This window comes from Crassostrea angulata, chromosome 4 (genome assembly GCF_025612915.1).
Source record: "Crassostrea angulata isolate pt1a10 chromosome 4, ASM2561291v2, whole genome shotgun sequence".
Classification (NCBI taxonomy): Eukaryota; Metazoa; Mollusca; class Bivalvia; order Ostreida; family Ostreidae; genus Magallana; species Magallana angulata.
Genome location: NC_069114.1, coordinates 27,739,649 through 27,759,026, shown reverse-complemented (window position 1 = coordinate 27,759,026; position 19,378 = coordinate 27,739,649). Strand labels below are relative to the sequence as shown.

The 19,378-nt window shown below is 34.3% G+C and overlaps 4 protein-coding genes across 4 annotated transcripts; 2 read left to right on the top strand and 2 right to left on the bottom strand.

The window, feature by feature from the left end:
* Nucleotides 1-443: 443 nt before the first annotated feature.
* Nucleotides 444-2,336, bottom strand: LOC128181353 (peptidoglycan-recognition protein SC2-like). The gene is made up of 4 exons (XM_052849719.1): nucleotides 2,228-2,336; nucleotides 1,934-2,065; nucleotides 1,298-1,498; nucleotides 444-809 (listed from the first exon to the last, which is right to left on the bottom strand). Exons 1-4 carry the CDS (start codon nucleotides 2,274-2,276, stop codon nucleotides 481-483), a joined length of 711 nt encoding a protein of 236 aa, XP_052705679.1. The 5' UTR covers nucleotides 2,277-2,336; the 3' UTR covers nucleotides 444-480.
* A 518-nt stretch (nucleotides 2,337-2,854) lies between these two features.
* LOC128181352 (peptidoglycan-recognition protein SC2-like) lies at nucleotides 2,855-4,506 on the top strand. The gene is made up of 4 exons (XM_052849718.1): nucleotides 2,855-2,970; nucleotides 3,105-3,230; nucleotides 3,553-3,753; nucleotides 3,890-4,506. The coding sequence occupies exons 1-4, from the start codon at nucleotides 2,859-2,861 to the stop codon at nucleotides 4,216-4,218; spliced, it is 768 nt and encodes a 255-aa protein (XP_052705678.1). The 5' UTR covers nucleotides 2,855-2,858; the 3' UTR covers nucleotides 4,219-4,506.
* Nucleotides 4,507-6,572: 2,066 nt separating this feature from the next.
* LOC128181351 (uncharacterized) lies at nucleotides 6,573-8,190 on the top strand. The gene has a single exon (XM_052849716.1). The coding sequence runs from the start codon at nucleotides 6,601-6,603 to the stop codon at nucleotides 7,816-7,818; it is 1,218 nt and encodes a 405-aa protein (XP_052705676.1). The 5' UTR covers nucleotides 6,573-6,600; the 3' UTR covers nucleotides 7,819-8,190.
* A 2,124-nt stretch (nucleotides 8,191-10,314) lies between these two features.
* LOC128179427 (peptidoglycan recognition protein 1-like) lies at nucleotides 10,315-15,841 on the bottom strand. The gene is made up of 3 exons (XM_052846837.1): nucleotides 15,672-15,841; nucleotides 11,342-11,542; nucleotides 10,315-10,770 (listed from the first exon to the last, which is right to left on the bottom strand). The coding sequence occupies exons 1-3, from the start codon at nucleotides 15,718-15,720 to the stop codon at nucleotides 10,418-10,420; spliced, it is 603 nt and encodes a 200-aa protein (XP_052702797.1). The 5' UTR covers nucleotides 15,721-15,841; the 3' UTR covers nucleotides 10,315-10,417.
* Between the last annotated feature and the right edge of the window lie 3,537 nt (nucleotides 15,842-19,378).

Sequence of the window (19,378 nt, the reverse complement as noted above, 5' to 3'; positions counted from 1 at the left end):
GCGTTCGGACCTCTATAAATAATTTCCTGCTATATCGTATGTACTGCAAGTCTTCTTTAAATAAGGATATTAGATTCGTGTTAATTCTTCGTCAGCCGAAATTATTTGTTGTCAATCAAAATTAAATATCAACGAAGTGAAATTTTTTCTTAATTAAAGCTTTCAAAATTCTAATCGTCACACAGTTTTTATGTAAAATCCATGTTTAAAAAAACAGGAAATCAGTTTTATATGCTGTGCTTCTCAATATCAAAATTTGATTGGATTTTTGTAGTTTTAGGTACCTTTTAATTGATTTCATTTCAATCGTGCAATATGCAAGCATTTTATTCGACAATTTACTCTGATTCATATTGAAATTTTGCTCTAATTCTATGTCATGTACGATATTACCTACGGAAGCAACCTATGAAAAAAAAAAAACAACAACAAAATGAGACCTGTTTCATTGTTGGACATTCTTTTACTTTCTGACTAGATTTACGGTTTAACAAAACTATAATGTGGCCACGTCCTGATCTCGTGGTACAAAGCGTCCCCGGGACAGTCAGTGCTTCCAACATCCCGGTGACCGTACAGATGGTAGGTGGACGTGATGTAGCCATGGTTAATTCCGCATTGGATCAGATTCTTGATGGCGTTCAGTGCTGCGTCGTTAGGTTTTCTGTGCATGAAACTTCCCATGACGGACGCGGCGAATCCCCGGCTATTGTAGCCCTGGGTGTGGGCTCCCACGTGATGCCAGCCTCGCCCCTCATAGACAGCGCCGTCCTCACCCACAAGGAAACTGTACCCAACGTCCGACCAACCTTAATTTTCAATCGAATACTACATTAAATCATTATAAAAATGGTACAAAATTTAGGAATCCTAATACAATGAATGAATATGGATAAGATATTGCTTAAAGGCATCTTATTCTTAAAATTTTAAAGCAATATGAGCTGCAATTTTCATGTTGAGCTTTTTTTTTTTTTTACAAAAATGTTATTTTCTACTAAATTGACAAAAAGATCATGGTTTTTAAATTTCTGTTAGCTATAATTGTTTTGTTAGAAACGCCTTTAAAAAGCTTTAATTGGAGAAAAAATTGAATTATTGTCGTCCTGTATAATATTTGATTTGATATATATTCCTTAAAGAAAAAATCTTACTTCTGACAAAAATATTATTTACCATAAAAGTATAAGTTACATGCTAACTACATATGCATACTAGCATATTTTTTCAGCATAATAAAATTCTAAAAATACAGCTCGTATTGCTTTAACTGAATGGTGAAGGTTTTTTTCAATACCTCTTGAATCCATGTGGTAGTTTTGAATACCGCGCGCTTGTGCTGCGCAGGAAGTGAAGTCATGGCAAAAGTTCCCCTCGGTATGATGGACAAAGAAGAGGCTAGCCGGTGTGTGCATGGTAGTCACACTCTTAGGATGTCTAGCTCCCCAAGTGGCGCGGGAGTAGATCTTCACATTGGAACACATACCGCTGTCTGTGCCTATGAGATATGGCAAGAATAGCCAAATAAAATTGTTGAATGACATAAGAGGAAATATATAAGAGGGAAAATTCTGTTTTGCTTCAAACAAATATTCCAAATGTAGTTATCAGAAGAGAGAAATGCTGTATTGTTTGATATACATGTATTGAGGCTTTATCATAATTATTGAGCTCCAATTTTAGTGGATTTCATTGCAATACTGACCCACGAAAATAAATGCCAGGAAATTAATAAACATGAAAAACGATTTGTATTGATATAATTATAATGCCTCACAAGTTTACTCATTGAAACAGCTTCTTTTACGACATCCAAGAAAATTGATGCATATGAATATATATAAGATGAAAGAATTCTAACTGATTTAAAATCGCAGTAAAATTTGTATCATATGTTCCTTAAAAATCTTGTCAAAGATGAAAGTGGCCACACCTGTAGAAGAATGTGAGGTACAGCATCGACGGTGGGTCCCCCCGGAACAGAGACCGGACACGTATCCCCCAGAACAGTGAAGGTGGTCGTCCTGGCAGGTGCCCCCTGTATTGTGACAAGGTGCGTCACTTCCTGTCGGAACAAAAAGATTAATTTGCAATTTGTGGACGTTTCAAGGAAATCAAGAAAATATTACTCTGCAAAAAATGTTTGCGGTAGATAAAACCGAAGATTTTTAGCACTTTTGATGTATAGAGATACATGTATTTGGAAATAAAAAAGAAAACCATTTACCTAGAGTTGAGACTACAAGAGACGCGAAACAGAGAAGCGCGATCATCATGGTTTGAGGACAAGTTCAGTGCACAGGCTTTGACACCAATGAACTAAGTCGCGTTTATCATATCACATTATATCAAGATAAGAAATATTACAATACTCCCTTGGTACATCTATTTTGATCTATCTTTATTTGACATTTTTGAACTGTAAGTTGCTTAAACTTTCCCGATGAAATGAATAAAAAAATTATTTACTGCAATTCTTTATTTCAAACATTATGTATAGAGTGAATATTGTGTCAACGAAAACAATGCTTAGAGATTTCGTGCACATTTATTACCATACCAAAGACAAAAATACATATTAAAAATCATTTTCCAACCTCGTTTGGTGCAGTACAACTTAATCCGAAAGACATTCTTACGTAATCAAACCGTTAAAAACATTTACTATTGTGAGGACATTATATCTAGTTGTCATTGTCTTTTGTCAATTTTGTAGGGAAAGTTAAAAAATAAAATGTATTATAAGCTTTTTTTATTCATTACCATATCATTTATCTGTTGCCCCCTTGACACAAATGTTTCACAGTCCATTAATAAAGGGTAATAACGTGTCCCTAGCGCCGCTATCTACAGAGTTCATGTCCAGGAACTGTGCCTATGTTATCTTTGTTGTCATTGGACATATCCTGGAACTTACCATGTTGATTGCTTTATTTTTTTCTTGCATAGTTGTCATACCTTTGGTGGCAGGTAAATCATAATATAATCAAGTATACATTCTGTTTGGCTTTTAAATTATTGTTTTCAAGCTCATTTAAAGAGCCTGTTTTAAAAACAAAAGAAATGTGGTTCCTTTTATCAAAAATACGCAATTCATGTTACAGGAAGTGATGCTCCTTGTCATAACATTGGTGGAACATGCCAAGACGACCATTTGCATTGCTCCGGAAGTTACGCCACTGGCTTGTGTTCAGGGGATGCTCATCGTCGATGCTGTTCATCACATACAGGTAAAGCTATCATATGATATACGATTATATTTATAGTATGAACATATTGAATATAATATTAATATATTTTAATTGGTTTAAAAACAAGCTCGAGTTTCTTATCTTCATATTATATGAATTACAATAATTGTCATAAACCATTATATACAGAACAAAATAAGTTGGAAAAAAGAGCAAGATAATGTTACCGTACATACTTAATAATCATTTAAATATGTGATTTTGAGCTGATATGAAAAAAAATTATTCATAATATTCGATTGAGCTTTCCTGTTCATTCAGTAAGAGCTAATGTATTTTTGGGGGTATTCTTTGGCGACAGCCGTGGACATTGGAGGTTGCAGTGGGGTTAAGATATACTCGCGCGATAGCTGGGGCGCACGGCAACCAAAGAGCTTCTCCACTTTCCACACTCCCGCCAGTTTGTTCTTCATCCACCATACCGCGGGGCATGGATGTCACGACTTCGACAGCTGTGCACATACTCTAAGGGGAATCCAGAATTACCACATGGATACACGAGGTACTAAATACAAATGCTTAATACCAAAGGGACTTAAAAGTACTAATTACGCGATTATATAATAAAGGGAAACAATATATAAATGGATGAACCGATACTTATACCTCTTTAAATATAACTATTTTTCCTTTTTGAGGTTGGAATGATATCGGATACAGTTTCCTTGTGGGCCAAGATGGCAACGTATATGAGGGTCGGGGCTGGCATCACGTGGGTGCGCACACGCAGGGGTACAACAGCCGGGGGTTCGCTGCCTCATTCATGGGGAACTTTATGACCCACCTCCCCAACGCGGCATCTATGAATGCAGTAAAAGCGTTGATAGCGTGTGGTGTCCAGAAAGGTTACATCTCTCCCAGCTACCACCTGTACGGTCACCGCGATGTGGGCTCCACCGAGTGTCCCGGGGACCAGCTGTACAAAGAGATCCAGTCGTGGCCTCATTACAGCCACACACATCCTTAAAGAGCAGTCTATGCGAACTTTTACTTGCATTCCTCATCATGATATCTATGACAAATGAATGCTTTCAATTGTCTTTTTTTTTTTTTTTTTTTTTTTTTTTACAAAATGATGCACACAAAGTACGTATTTACACTGTAAAACACGATTGTAGCATGGTGCCTGGGACAACCGATTTAAATTGCATGGGTTCTTTAAAACCATAATTTTTTAGTTTACCATATCTGTATATTCGATAATTTCGTAATACAATTATAATAAGATGCATCAGTAGAAAAAAGCTGACTTCGATGTAAGCGTGAATTCGTATTAAGCATGTTTGTTGTCGCCATGTTCTACAGTGGTACAGAGGTTTAGTCAGAAACCGACTACAAAACAAGCCATAGTTCTGATACTATATAAAAGAAATTAATTCAAAATGTCTTGGTTACATATTCTGGCTTCATACTGTGTCCCGGTTCGTCTAATTATTATACATTGTATACTAAATGAAGATCTTAAGTGTCTGCAGTTATGAACAATGTATATCAAACAGTTATTGACGGGGTATGAGGACACATGTTATTTATTGTTGGCCACGTACATGTATGTCCATGTTTTGTTATATTTACTTCCATTAACTTGAGTAAGATTTTCTCTATTTCTTACGGAAATTGATTGTGATTCACAGCTCTATAGAAACTGACAAGAATAAAATCTACACGAACTAACCAATTTATCATAAGTGGAAAGTCGAAACTCTCAGCAACCTAAAAAAAATTACGGACTGCATGACTGCACATAATCATGATGACGTCAGACTCAAATTCCCATATAAGACGATTAGTCCATTTCTTTTATTCAACTTACTGATGTAAATTAAAATAATTTGGTTCCATTTACTTATTTCATCTAAATATTCTACGAGTTGAAAATGGAGGCTTTAAGAAAATATTTTTACCATTTTTACCATTTTTTTCTCGTATTTGTAAAGAAAAAATTTATGCAATTGTGATTTTAAAAAAAATCGATTCATTTTAAATGCATCCTTTGCAGAACAGAAATGATTAAGAGGAAACTATTCTGTTTGATTCTTTTTTTTAATAAATGGGTGTCAATTTTTCAGTTTCAAAAACTTCAATGTCATAAAAACAATTTTGAAGTTTGTTTCCAAAAATTAATGAGGTCTGAATTTTTCCCGTTAATATTCCTTTTTTCATAATGAGGAATAAAAACTGGCAAGATTTCAAAACGTTTCTTAACACCTTAGATTCCGGCAATGATCAAAAAGCGTTTTTAATTACATCATTCAGATGCCCAGTAAAGCATTTACAAAAACAAATATATGTATAGATCTATTTATGAGCGTTTACTTGTATATCGCTAATTATTTATAGGGAATAATAGAAGATAACAGAATTTAAAAAGTTCCGAAGAAGTATTTAAATGAAATTAAAATATAATTTTATATATATAAAGATTCATGTAGATAAGACTTTTTTTATTACATCAAACAGGTTAATAGACAATTTCTTGAAATCGCTGCGATAAAAATAAAACAAGTCATGCCTAACTCATAATCAGGGGAAAGAACTATATATACCTGGGCGTAAAAAATATAAATAGATTTTGTATTTTCGAATAATTATTCCAACTAAAATTTCGTATAACGTGTATTTTAAAAGAAAAATAGAAATCCGAAAGTATGTTGATTGATGTTTGACGCAATCGTGTTTATGACGTCACAATGATTAGTCACGTGGTCTATCGCTAAGCAGAAAAACCGAATCAGCACGCAAATAGTGACAGCATTATCTTTTATACGCTCTCGTATTTGCTTGGAAAATACTTTCAAGGTAAGTTGTGTTTTACATTGTATTATAAGCTCTAATATAAGTCTTTAAAGAATATTAAATAATTTACTTATCCCGAGATTCATGTGCTGTGGCGTCGGAAGCAAATTCCAAGTGTAGAGAAGGGGGGGGGGGGGGGGGGGGGGGGCTAGTATCATCAAAATATTATAGATACGGTTATGTCTAAGTTTGCAAAAAAAAGGGGGGGGGGTTATGCTCTCCTCCTTCCCCAAAAGGTACCGACGCCTATGATAAAATATGGTGGAGCAAATAATCCTTCAGCTTACCTTACATTAAACCACATACTAGTATATCTGATTTTGTTAATTTTCATAGTGGATTGATAAACGTAATTGACGATGTAATGTCTGTAGGTTTAATTTCATTTAGATAAAAATCAAAACTGCTTTCACCATTAATTAATAGCAATTTATATTCTTTTGTAGGATTAATATACCGACACATTTATTTTCTTTTTTTAATTAAAACATATTTTTAAAGACAAAATATCTGTTACCATCACAAATCTTAAAAAATCAATTCTTTATTTCAGATGGTAAGGAGAGAATCAAAGCTCACAAAGAAGCCAGTGTTTATGCACGACAAGATGTACAACATTGTTCCAGACATAACGACGACCAAACGTATGCACGAGGTGGAAGATATTCCTACCATCCCGAGACAGAAACCCCTTCCGCTCACAGCTACTGGTAAAAAGTACGAAGCATTGCCAAATCTCGGGGAAGTTCATGCTCCATCTAGATGTAACAACAATGCCACTTTAACCAGGCCCAATCCCTGCATCAGCCCCGACATCTTATCTCAACCTGACGTAAAGAAACCTAGAATCCCTCTTGCTTGCTTGGACTTAAAGAGTATCAAACAAAAAATGGACAAAGCTGAAAAGAAGGAGAAGAAAGCCAAGAAAAAGAAGTCTAAACCGCCTCCAAAGCAAATGACCGCATACCTGGAAGAAAAGCCAAACGTACAAAAGGAGAACAATCCTCCATTGGCTAACATCCCTCGTCCCCCGGACACTCCATTAGATCCATCAAAACCGAGACGAATTGTCCGAATCAAGCAGGAAGCGTTCTTCCAATCTCTGGGACCGGAGAAGATTGCAGAAATAGTGAACATGGTCACTGGTAATCAAGGGGGACTTGGTTACTTTCAACAACCAGGTGAAAACGATTACTTGAGTTCGGAGCAGCAGTATGGATACATCAATCCCGACCCATTTTCTGGATATATCCATCCAGCTGACATGCTTCCTGAAGTCATTGATCAAAACCAGGATATAGGATATTCCAATAACTTCCCTGGATATATCCACCCAGCTGAGACGCTGCCAGGAGTCATGGACTCAAATCAGGAGATGGGATATTCGTTCCCTGGATATATCCATCCAGCTGATACACAGCCAGAAATTATGGATACTAATCAGGATATGGGATATTCATGTCAACTTCCTGGACTAAATTTGTTCAAATCAGAACCGAGTTCGGATAGTGTAGGCGGCTTTCCTCAAATTAAGCGCACTGCACCTGGGGAAATGTTAGGATACGTCAAACCAAAAGATACTGGTAAAGACAGTTTGGTGGCAAATCCCTTGATTTTACCTAAACCTCAGAAGCAAATATTCAAATGTGCTAGTCAGGAACAATTTAAATCTTTGTGTAAACGCAGCACCATGAAATCTACTCATCAGAAACAACGCTCCAAGAACACCAACCAGAAACTCCTCTCCATCAACTCAAATGTGACCATATGAACATGTTTTCAATGAATCGTTTCACTTTGAGTAGTTCAGTTTTTGTAAGAAACATTTGTAATCTCTCTGATTTCTGCATCTGACAGTGATTGGTCCGTTCCATGGCATTAATATGGTGTATGGAAATATGAACTATTGTGAACAGAACTGCAACTTGTCTACTAGATTTTACAATTTATTCTATCAAGGGTCCATTTGAACGCATCTTCGCTAGCGTAGATGATTTGAACGCAATGTTTAAAACCAAATATTTTTTCTCTCTTTTTATAATATGCTTTTCAATCGAATCTTATTGTTCATTGTTTTATTAAAGAAAATACATGTCTTATATAACTTACAATCAAACATGTTTTCCTTTTCTGTAAGACTTCATTTCAGAGATAAGGAGAGAGAGAGAGAGAGAGAGAGAGAGAGAGAGAGAGAGAGAGAGAGAGAGAGAGAGAGAGAGAGAGAGAGAGAGAGAGAGAGAGAGGGTTTCTACGCCCGAGCACAAGATTAACTTGCACTTTGTGCACAGTCGTAATAAAGTTTCCCTCCTAGGTTCAAAACCTGCTCTGGAAAAAAAATTTTCATAATGAGAGAAAAGTGAGCAAGCTCAGATGTCCCCGCTCCCACATTACTTGACACTACTACACATACACACTACTACACATACATGTAATCAAAGGCAGGTCAAAATAAATTAAAAGGGGCTTATCCGCGAAAAATATTCACACCAGGCTTTTTTTCTTTAACAACAGCAAAAGTTAAAAAAGGCAAATTTTTCAAAATAATCAAATCTGTATTTCCTTGTCATATTTACATCTATAAAATGAGCTCTAAATACCTAAAAGTTTATTAAAATTTTATTTAAATTTGTTTTTGTACTATAAGTCAATACTGACCAGCTTCTGTTTCAAGATATTACACCGGTATTCGACCAATCAAAATGAACTTATAGTTTAAATATATCTAAATTTTAAAATTTTGAAATATTTTAGTTTGGAATTATTTTTTTCCATGAATATTTACATATTTCTGTGGTTCTGTCTTTGTCTGTGATAACACTACGAATCGATTTTGTACTATACATTCCAATAAATTCAAATGATGTATTGTTGGTGCGCAAGCGGGGTTTGCATACTTAATTTTAAAATTTTTAATCGTACAATTGTTGAAAGTTATATAAATATAACTAATAAGGAATCAATGTTTGAGTATTATGAGGTGATAATTTCGGTCTGGGCGTGATCAAATCTATCATAAAGCCCTTGGGCTTTATTGGATTTGATCACGCCCCGACCAAAATTATCACCTCATAATACTCAAACATTGATTCCTTATTTCTTAAATATTTTTTTTTTTACATTTTTTTTTCAATTGGGCTTATAATATACATGTCAAAGAGAAAGCGACATTTATTAGATTATTGCCTTCTTTCAAAGGGACCATTTCTTCCAATGCATATGCATAAGCTTCCTGGGGAGTGTGCACGTTGTTTAAATACAACCGGATAGCTCGTGATTATGAGGGCGTGATCAACAGAGCGGGTGCTCGCCAAAATTTCCTTTAAAACCATTTCAACAAGAGCTTGGACTTTGGGTCGTTGTATTAAACAGTAATGTGACGTAGGCCTGTCTATTTCATTGTTAGCCACGGCTCTCTGAAATCAACAAGAATTGTCTGGCTTTTGAGCTAAGACTACGCAATCGGTGCATATTTCGCTTGAAACCGCATCATTTTGAACTTGTTTTGACGCAAGAAAGAGATTGCTACGTCCTACTGAAAGTCCGGGGGGGGGGGGGGGGGGCTCCTTTTTTTGGCGCAGCAAAGATTTTTCTTAAATTTACATAAAGAAATTGAATCAACATGGAGTCCCCCCTCCTCTCTTTTCTGTGACCATGTAAAAATTGAATTAAAATTTAGGAAATAAACAGTAAAATTGGAGTGAAAATGAAAAGTATACATGTACCTGCCTCTGGTAAGTACTTTTCCTTTTTTATTTTTTTTTTGCTTGTCAAGATTTTTTGGATGAGTCCACACCCCCCCCTTCTTTCAAAAACGATGCTACGTGTCTGTGACAGTGTATACATTGATTATATCCGGTTCATGTTATTCATGATCCACATTTAACGTTTAGTCAACTGAATGGAGACCGATAGATAAAAAAAGACTTACTGGTTAAATCTTACTTCTCATGAGGGTTTGTCATAAAGATTGCAAATTACGTGTGACTAGCGGAATCATATTAAAATATTGCTTGATGTGTCACTTTTCTTTTCTTTAGAATAAAAGAGTAAATAATTCATATTTCGGCTGAACAAAGCGAAAAAGAATTTCATGTAAAGGAAAAAACTGATAGACCTTGGTATTTTTCCAAAAGTGATCAATTACAAAGACTATAAATGTACTTTGAAACGAAGTATTTGCATTAATAACAATTATCATACTAGAGTCAGGTATAAGATATTGTGTGATAATTACGTTTTTACTTTCAGAAAAATGTAACAAGACCAATTAATGATTTATTTTTTATTTATTTATAGTTGTTCATTTCCTTTTTTCGGAGATTTTGTTTCCACCAGGGACGTATATACATATACTAACTATACATTGTACGTTATACACAGTATATGTCTGGTTTCCACAGAGGTATTCTACTATAATGCGGCCACGTTTTGATTTCGTTATAGAGAGCATCCCCGGGGCAGGAGCTGCTACTGGCGTCACGGTGACCGTACAGTCTGTAGGTGGAGGTGATGTGGCCAAGGTTCACTCCGCACTGAATCAGGTTCTTCACTGCGTTTAAAGCCTCGGTATTCGGTTTTGTGCACATGAAATTTCCCATCACAGCCATGCCGATGGACTGGCTATTGTAACCATTGGTATGGGCTCCAACGTTGTTCCAGCCGCGACCCTCATAGACTGCGCCATCCTCACCCACAAGGAAATTGTATTCTATATCCGACCAACCTAAATTTAAATTTACAACGCTTACGATTTACGGTTAAATATCATTTAAGTATTAGAGTTCGAATATTGATTTTTGTTTTGTTTTATCCCAAAATGTGAAATGCTGAATACATATGTGAACATTGGAAAAAGAATCAAAATGCAGCGATAACCTTTAAGGATCCTCGACACCCCGTGACTTCTACTTTTTTTTACAGTACGTCACAACATGGCAACCTTAATGCATTTTGGAACAGTTTAAAGATGTCTATCTCTGTGGCGCAATAGGTGTAGCCTCGATCTACCGACCCGCAGGTCCCGAGTTTAATTGCCTTAAGGACTTTCATTTTCACGAGAAAATGCAGATTTAAATGTTGCCACCCCCCCCCCCCCAAAGGAATTTGTTCAGTCAATGACAATTCGAACACGTGCTAGAAATCCAGATATTTAAATGATTTAGAAAAATGGGCTTGTATGCAGAACTTTCCAGGTGTGTGGAAAACCCTTAAAAAGAAAACATGTTTTCCTCTAGCTCTTACAATCACTATGAAAATCAAATAATTGTAATCTCTACAGTAGCATGGATACTTACGTTTAACAACCATGTGATAGTTTTGAATACTTCTCACTTGTGCTGCACATGAATCGAAATCAAAACATCGACTCCCTGCAGTGTGGTGGACGAAGAAAAGACCAACAGGGGTATATTTAAACGCCATCGACCTTTTGGGTCTCTGTGCTCCCCAGGTGTCGCGAGAGTAGATCCGTACATTGGAACAAGCGTCGCTGTATGCTGTTTTTATGACCAAAAACAAGAACATATTACATAATTTGCTTAATTCGCTATTATTTCTGCAAAGCTTAAGCCTGGACCATGAGGTCAAATTGGCGCATGACTAATCTACATGTAGGCCACCTTTTGTACATGACTGTATATACTCAAACTAATAAACTTACGTTAAAACCAACGTAATGAAAACATATAATTAAAGAGGTTCCATCCTTAAGTTTTGGGTAGCCATTTTGGGTCACCTCTAGTCTGAAAATTCTGCATCACATGTTAATTTTAGTAGTACATGTATATTAATATTTTACAATGCCAAATAAACTTTATTGAATAAAATTGCCAAGAAATTACATTTTAAAGAGTTTAGTAAGGGACTATATTTTGTGGCGGAGGGTTTTCAAGAAAGTAATGAACAATTTTCATAACTCAGTAGTTTTAGAGTACTGTTCCTTAAGCTCTCTAATTTTCAGCGCAGACCAAACTTCTGGATAGTTTATGTATAATTACGATATATTCATGATATTCTAAAAAATTCTATATGAACAATACTTTGATATTTCTATCGATATATTTTGGCATATTAAGCTTATATTTCATAGAAGTTTAGAAAAAAATTACTCCAATTTTGGCCTAAAATTATCTTATTTCATGCTATATCTCAAATATTTGAGATGTGACCCCTAATTTTTTAACTTTTAAATGAGACATTAAATGTTTGTTATACCGCCATGTTAAATACTGAAATCTGATTGGTTTAGACGCAGTTCATAATCTGTTCTATTACCCTCAGCGTTAGCAACGCACTTAGCAACGGGTAACATTATATAAATAGTGCCTGTTTGGGAGGGTAACAATTGAAATTGACACCCCGAGAAAACCATTGTCAACCGACGCGAAGCGGAGGTTGACAATGGTTTTCTCGGGGTGTCAATTTCAACTGTTATCCTCCCAAACAGGCACTATTTATTTTGTTATACTGATTGTCTTAATTTTTAATAAAATTTACTGCTTTTATATAGGAATAACGTGAATTCTACAGCGAACCGTACGCGATTAATTTTCGCGCATGTAACAATTATTAATGTTACCCGTTGCTAAGTGCGTTGCTAACGCTGTGGGTAATAGAACGGATTATGGACTGCGTCTTAACCAATCAGATTTCAGTATTTAACATGAAAGTATAACAATACGAATTGTTACATGCGCGAAAATCATGCGCGAACGGTTCGCCTTAGAATTCACGTTATTCCTATCTTAAAGCAGTGATGTTTTCTTTAAAATTAAGACATTCAGTATAACAAAATAAATAGTGCCTGTTTGGGAGGATAACAGTTGAAATTGACACCCCGAGAAAACCATTGTTACTCTCCTAAACAGGCACTATTTAGATAATGTCAATTAGAATGCAGAGTTTTGGAAAGATGACATTACTAATATTTTTTTTATTTGCGTTATAATTTGCTTACCTTTTTAACAGCTGTTGTTGTGTTCATTATGTACTGGCATTTGAAGCCACCATTAAAGCGAGATTTTTTTTTAATTTTGAGTTAGATATTACTTTTATTGTCACTACATGTGTTCAACTTCATACTGTTTTAAAATCATAACTAAATAATTGTTCAAACTATAAATATTTGTTTGATTTTTTCAACTAATCAATATCCATGCCAAATTTTAGCAAAAATTTCAGGAAAATTATCATTTCTGTTTTGGGTCCTATATTTCCAAAAAAAAAAATGGCATGTGACATGGGTCATATATAAAACAAATGAACATTTTAGGTCACCATTTTTATATCCAAGTGGTTTTCGGATGATTGACATTACTTGTAGTAGTATTACAGGTGCCAACGTCTTTAAGTGTGTGAATACAAATTGAATAGATCTAACGTGCTAGCGCGCGTTATTCAATTTGTATGCACACACCGTTGCAGTTATGACACCACACTTCCAAAAAAAAAATGATTCAAAGCCTATGTAAACGTTTTTTCAACATTTGTTCCCTTTCCGCAAACATGATTTATTTTTAAAAATCTCTGCCTTCTTATTGAACGAGTAATGCGCGCGCAATTAACGGAAGAGCCATTTTAACAGCCAGTTTATGCTGACAAAAATAGTGCACAGCCTTTTAAATTCTAATAACACAATTTTATATTTTTATTTTGTTTGATGAATTTACTTTTGGAATACTAAGAAAAAACAATTGAATTCACTTGATTGTTAAAAAATATTTAAATCAATGATTTATTAATCAGCGCTAGCGTAAGTATAATATCAGGTCGTGAACTGGTTTGAAGTTCATCGAGAAATACTGAAGGTATCACACCGGTAATCGGCCAATCAAAATGAACTTAGGTCAATTGTAGTTCCATATATACTTCAGAATTATTTTTTTCCTTGACTGCATTTTTACATTTTCCTTTACTCAGTTTTAAAAATTTGTGTACCACTGATTAGGATATTTCATGTATTTTGTTAGGTGATGATCTTTTTTCACAGGGACTACTTCTTTCAGGGCACATGCAGCAGCTTCCTGGGGAGTGTGCAGTCTGTTTACATACAAATAAAAAACACGTGGTTTTGAGGGTACATCTGTTTGGAGCTAGATATTTTGAGATAATGCAGTATCGCTTGCCCTTTTTATGGTGTTAGCTGATGAGATAGGTAACAAATAACATTTCCTTCGAATATTTTGTCATGAGGAATACAAACTGTTTTTTTTTTTTAGAATTTTGTCCCCTCTATAGTGCTATATAGTGAAAACAATTACCGGTGTGATACCTGAAGGAAGACTGAATGTATTCATACGCACCAAATTAGGTGATTGGATCTTCTGTGTTATGCGTAAATATCACTCAAATCAATAGGGGGAGAGAAAGTGAATATAAATAATTATATGATAATGAATTAGGCTTTACGTGCGATCTTGTTTATGGATCGACATTGTAACAAAGTGAAACTCAATGAAAATTACATTCACAGTTGGTCAAGGTACATATACTTGAAACTCAGTTGGGGATATACATATACATGTAGATCATAGAGTGTCTGACATTTCTAACGAACCCCGATCACAATCGCAAACGCTATTTCACAGACTTTTCCTGTTCAAGTTCATTCACATCAGGTTAATTTAACATCCTCTGCTTCTCCGTCCGTTTTGTTCCGCAACCCCCCCCCCCCCCCCCCCCCCGATAATAATTATATAAATAAATAAATAAATAAAAAGATTAGCTTGTCTCTATAATGTCCGATTAAAAATCTCATTATGCGATACAATTTGCTCTGGAGATTCCTCAGAAGCCTCTAATTTAATCTGTTTGTCCGCAATTTTCAACCGCGCGGTATGTGGCTTTAACGGAATTACATGTGTGTATTTACTAGTATCCCGCGGAGCCTAATTTATATTTTAAATTTCTTTACTTTTTTTTCTAAATTATGATTTTAAAAAAGTGTTGTCCTCTCAAAAGTAGTGTCATATTTATTTATTCCGCAAATAAAATACTTGCAACATGTATGGCATATGGAATTACATGCATGTTTTTGCTAATATTCCGCGGAGCCTCATTTATATCTTCAATTTCTTTACTTTTTTTTCTAAATCATGATTTTAAAAAAGTGTTGTCTTCTCAAAAGTAGTGACATATTTATTTATTCCGCAAATAAAATACTTGCAACATGTATCATGGCATATGTTTTGATAGTCGAACGGCGTTTTTTATATTATTGTCAGACAGTTCTTATATATAAGAATTCTTGTATCTCTCTTAATGCTTTATAAAAAAAATTCTGAATCAAGTCGAAATGCATTCTTCGTTTTGTAATATCATCGTCTCTACAGAGTATTAACAATTAATGAGATGATTAATTATTAATGATTAATAAGACCTATTAGATTAAAGTTCATTAAGGAAAGAGATTACAATGTTTCCGCACTAACATACACCCCACCCACCCAGCCCAGACAGTGACACACGGTATGTAGCATTCTGTTGGTAATACAACTGAAGCAGGTGTTATATATTGATTTTTCTTTTATAAAAAAAAAACCCAGAGAAGAACAGAAAAGTGAGCAAGAGTTAATATTGATACAAATGCCAATTCCAAAAAAAAAAGAAGAAAAAGAAAAACAATACCCAATCCTGGCAGCACCAGCGCAGCAAAGTAAAGAGCTTCAATCCTCATGTTTCCACTGTGAAGTTTTTGGAACAAAATGATAAACTATGGCTATAGCAGTGTTCATTTATACGATTGTCAAAGAAAAATAAAAATTAAATTTTTAAGTATCTTGATGGCACATCCGCTAGTACTCAACATCTGTGTCCACTCTTCATTTCATATCTACACATAATAAAAACACCCTTTAATTGCATTGCAGCGCACCGAGCAGGCTGACGCCAGTTTATTTTTCAAACATTGGACAAGGCATTAATATTGAGTAACAAAAAAATTACAATATGTGCATCCATAATACTATGGTATAACATGATTTAAGCCTCCTCCGCCGCCCAGGATAAACCATAGATAAAAAAACAACAACAGATGTTTTGAAAATACTATGGAAACCTGTGTATCCGCGGCCAATGCGAGTGGCGGAACCTCACTCTTTGAATAATTTATAGAAATAGGAAATATGAAATACACCTATATATATATATATAAACAAAGCCGAAAAACACGACTTGCTCGGGACGGCGTGCGCTAGAAAGTGAACCTTACTGACCACCCATGAATCAATTCGAACACGTACACTCAATACTGAAATTAAATTGGCTAAATACTCCATAACAAGGTAATCTTAGTAACCCCACACTTTCGTAATTATTTACATGTCGTCAGGACAATTATTTTTCGCTATACTTCGTAACGCGAAATTTTTTTATTAAACGTAGTTTTGACAAAACGTATCCATTTCCTTCATCCGGTCCACAACACAAACATCGCAAGCTATTTTTAGCATGTTTACTAACTGAACACTATAATGATATATCCTGTTTTTGTATTTTATTTGGATAGAGTTCCCAATTCTTCTGCGCTTGAATGTTTTCCATTGTAAATAATCGTTTTATGGCATATTTCGATAAAAAGTATTGTTTAAAAGTTTGCTGAAAATTATGTCTTGCAAAAAAAAACAAAAAAAAAATAAAACAAAAAAAACCAAAAAAAAACCCACCAAAACAACAACAACAAAACTCAAGACTTGATCAATATATTGAATAACCAAAAAAAAAAAACAACAACCAAAAAAGTCAAGACTTGGTCATTATATTGTCTTTGATATTCCTGAATAGTTGAACACAAAAGCTGTTAAATTAATAGCTCGAATTCAAGTCAACAACTGTTTTGTTATACTTTCACTACAGATACATGTTCAACATCGAGTAGTCACTAGTTAAATAGTCCTTCGGTTACATCCATTTCATTTCTTTTGAGATTTGGCGAATATTAAGGTACGTGTATTCATATTAGGGGTTAATTTCCTAACCTTGAATATCCATCATGCATTTAATACTCTGATATTAATTCAAAGCACTTTAGAGTAGAAAAGATTAGTCATGAGAATTTTTCAAAATTGTTTAACTAAGCAGTTATTAATTAATGAAGATTGTATTAAGGTCAATGGGGACTAGCACATTTCTTAAAATAAAAAGGAAACACTAAGAATATCAATAAATGCATTAGTGGAAAGATATATTAAATCATTAGGATTATAAAATCTATTGAAAATAAATTCTATATACCGCAGAGAGTTATGTTTAGAATTAATTTTTAATTGATTAAAAGCAAACTGGGACAACTCTCCAAGAACTGGAAAATATTATCAATTTGGACACATTCCGCTCTTACATATTGATACTTAATTAAACATGAAAATTATGTCCAAGTATACTGAGTCTTAAGCCCGTACATAATTATCTGTTATGCGTCCAGATTCATATACTGAATATAAGGCTAATATGAATCGGATACTAGTAATTTGTTTAGCTTAGACGTGGCAGTTTCAAAATTTTTATGATGGACCGGCAGGAGCGGTCAACATCTTTTTCGTTAGACGGTTGAATGAAAATTTATTTTGTTAGACATTTTGTTAATGAAACTACCAATTAATCAATAAAAATTAAGATTTTTTTTTCATTATATTTTGTGTCATGTAATCTTTTTGTGTCACGTAATATTTTGTCCTAAAGAATAGAAGTTAACGGAATTTGCAAAGTTCCGAGGAATTAGGATGTAAATTAAACTAAAATATGTTTCTATATGAAGGTAATTTAGACAGCTATTATTGCATCAATCAGGTAAATAGAGCATTTCTGGGGGTTGATTTTAATCAACTCTCCTATGCAGTTACTCTGGCAAACCGAGAGTGAAACAGTGCTTGGACCTAAGCACAAGTCATCACCACTGACAAGACGTAGATCTTGAAAACAATAGATAAATTCGGTGTACTGTATGCTGTACCATTGTTTTTCAAAAGAAACGTATTTATAAATACCTTGAAAATAGTCAGTTTTTATAAAGTATAAACAATTTAACTGTTTAGTAGTTGCATGTATTCCTACGACAGAGTTCAATATAGTCTCGTTCAACCAGACGCTCGGCTGTCTCCGTAAATCTCCGACATTCAGATAGTCTCTATTGGTAGTCGGAGATTAATGGAGACAGCCGAGCGTCTAGTTGAACGAGACTAGAGTTCAATATTGCTTGGATCCAGACGTGTACAATTTTTAGAAACATTTCGATTACTGATACAGTAGTTTGATGGAAATTAATTCTATCTTTAAATATTACACATGATTCATATGGGGTTTCTTGAAATTCTTGTCGGAAAAGTTCGAGAATTCATATCATAAAAATGTGCATAATTTAAATACCGATTAGAATCTACTTGCCGGGCAAAATAACATATCGCTGATTTTAAAATTGATACTAATCAATAAAATCAACTCCCGACAGTACTTCAGTACTCTGATTCAAACTTAAAATCACACGAACTATCAGTAAATCGAGCAAACCTCATAATCCGGGGGGGGGGGGGGGGGGGGGGGGGCTGCATCACATATATGAACTGGAGCTTAAAATTTATATTCAATGTTTTTTAGATAAAACAAAAATATTTTATACACTTTTAATGTTGCTGCATCCAAATACACCAGTTATAATTAATAAATTTTCTTAAAATGAAAAAATTGAAAATGATACATATTGCACTTGTGTGTATCTGCTCTCGCTCTTCTATATAGCTAGTATATAGCACCATAAAACATATTTTGGAAAAGGATAATTATGTGTGTTATTTTGTATACTAGACAAGTATAATTATTTCAAGTAATTTTTCTAGTAACGTGTATTTCTAAAAATATCCGAAACTACATGTATGTTGATTGTAGTTTGACGCAATCATGTTTATGACGTCACAATGATCAGTCACGTGGTATATCGCTAAGCAGATAAACCGAATCGGCACGTGAATATTGACAACAATATCCTAGTCTCTGATCAACGCTCTTGTATTTCCTTGGAAAATACTTTTAAGGTAAGTTGTTTTACATGTTTTTACAAGCTCTAGCATGTAAATTCTTTAAAAATTAATGTTGTAATCTTGAGATTCATGAAATATGATGGAGCAATTAATTCTTTAGTTAACATGTACATTGAGCACACATTCTGATTTTGTTGATTTTTATTGTTAACTGATCAATAAAATGTTTGCAGTGCTAATTTAATAACATAAAAAAACTGCTTTCACCATCTATTAAAAGCAATTAACATTATTCTGTAGAATTTTTGTAACCAACACAAAACTTACCAAAACTTAACAAATGAAATCAATTATTCATTTCAG

What these genes read in the sequence shown, in the direction of transcription:
- LOC128181353 (XM_052849719.1), bottom strand. Translation starts at nt 2,276, where the DNA reads ATGATGATCGCGCTTCTCTGTTTCGCGTCTCTTGTAGTCTCAACTCTA. An exon ending in TCTTGTAGTCTCAACTCTAG is followed by an intron (nt 2,066 to 2,227) that starts GTAAATGGTTTT and finishes TTGTTCCGACAG; the next exon opens with GAAGTGACGCACCTTGTCAC. An exon ending in TACCTCACATTCTTCTACAG is followed by an intron (nt 1,499 to 1,933) that starts GTGTGGCCACTT and finishes CATATCTCATAG; the next exon opens with GCACAGACAGCGGTATGTGT.
- LOC128181352 (XM_052849718.1), top strand. Translation starts at nt 2,859, where the DNA reads ATGTCCAGGAACTGTGCCTATGTTATCTTTGTTGTCATTGGACATATC. An exon ending in ATGCTGTTCATCACATACAG is followed by an intron (nt 3,231 to 3,552) that starts GTAAAGCTATCA and finishes CTTTGGCGACAG; the next exon opens with CCGTGGACATTGGAGGTTGC. An exon ending in TTACCACATGGATACACGAG is followed by an intron (nt 3,754 to 3,889) that starts GTACTAAATACA and finishes TTCCTTTTTGAG; the next exon opens with GTTGGAATGATATCGGATAC.
- LOC128179427 (XM_052846837.1), bottom strand. Translation starts at nt 15,720, where the DNA reads ATGAGGATTGAAGCTCTTTACTTTGCTGCGCTGGTGCTGCCAGGATTG. An exon ending in GCTGGTGCTGCCAGGATTGG is followed by an intron (nt 11,543 to 15,671) that starts GTATTGTTTTTC and finishes TCATAAAAACAG; the next exon opens with CATACAGCGACGCTTGTTCC. An exon ending in CTATCACATGGTTGTTAAAC is followed by an intron (nt 10,771 to 11,341) that starts GTAAGTATCCAT and finishes ATTTAAATTTAG; the next exon opens with GTTGGTCGGATATAGAATAC.
- LOC128181351 (XM_052849716.1), top strand. Translation starts at nt 6,601, where the DNA reads ATGGTAAGGAGAGAATCAAAGCTCACAAAGAAGCCAGTGTTTATGCAC.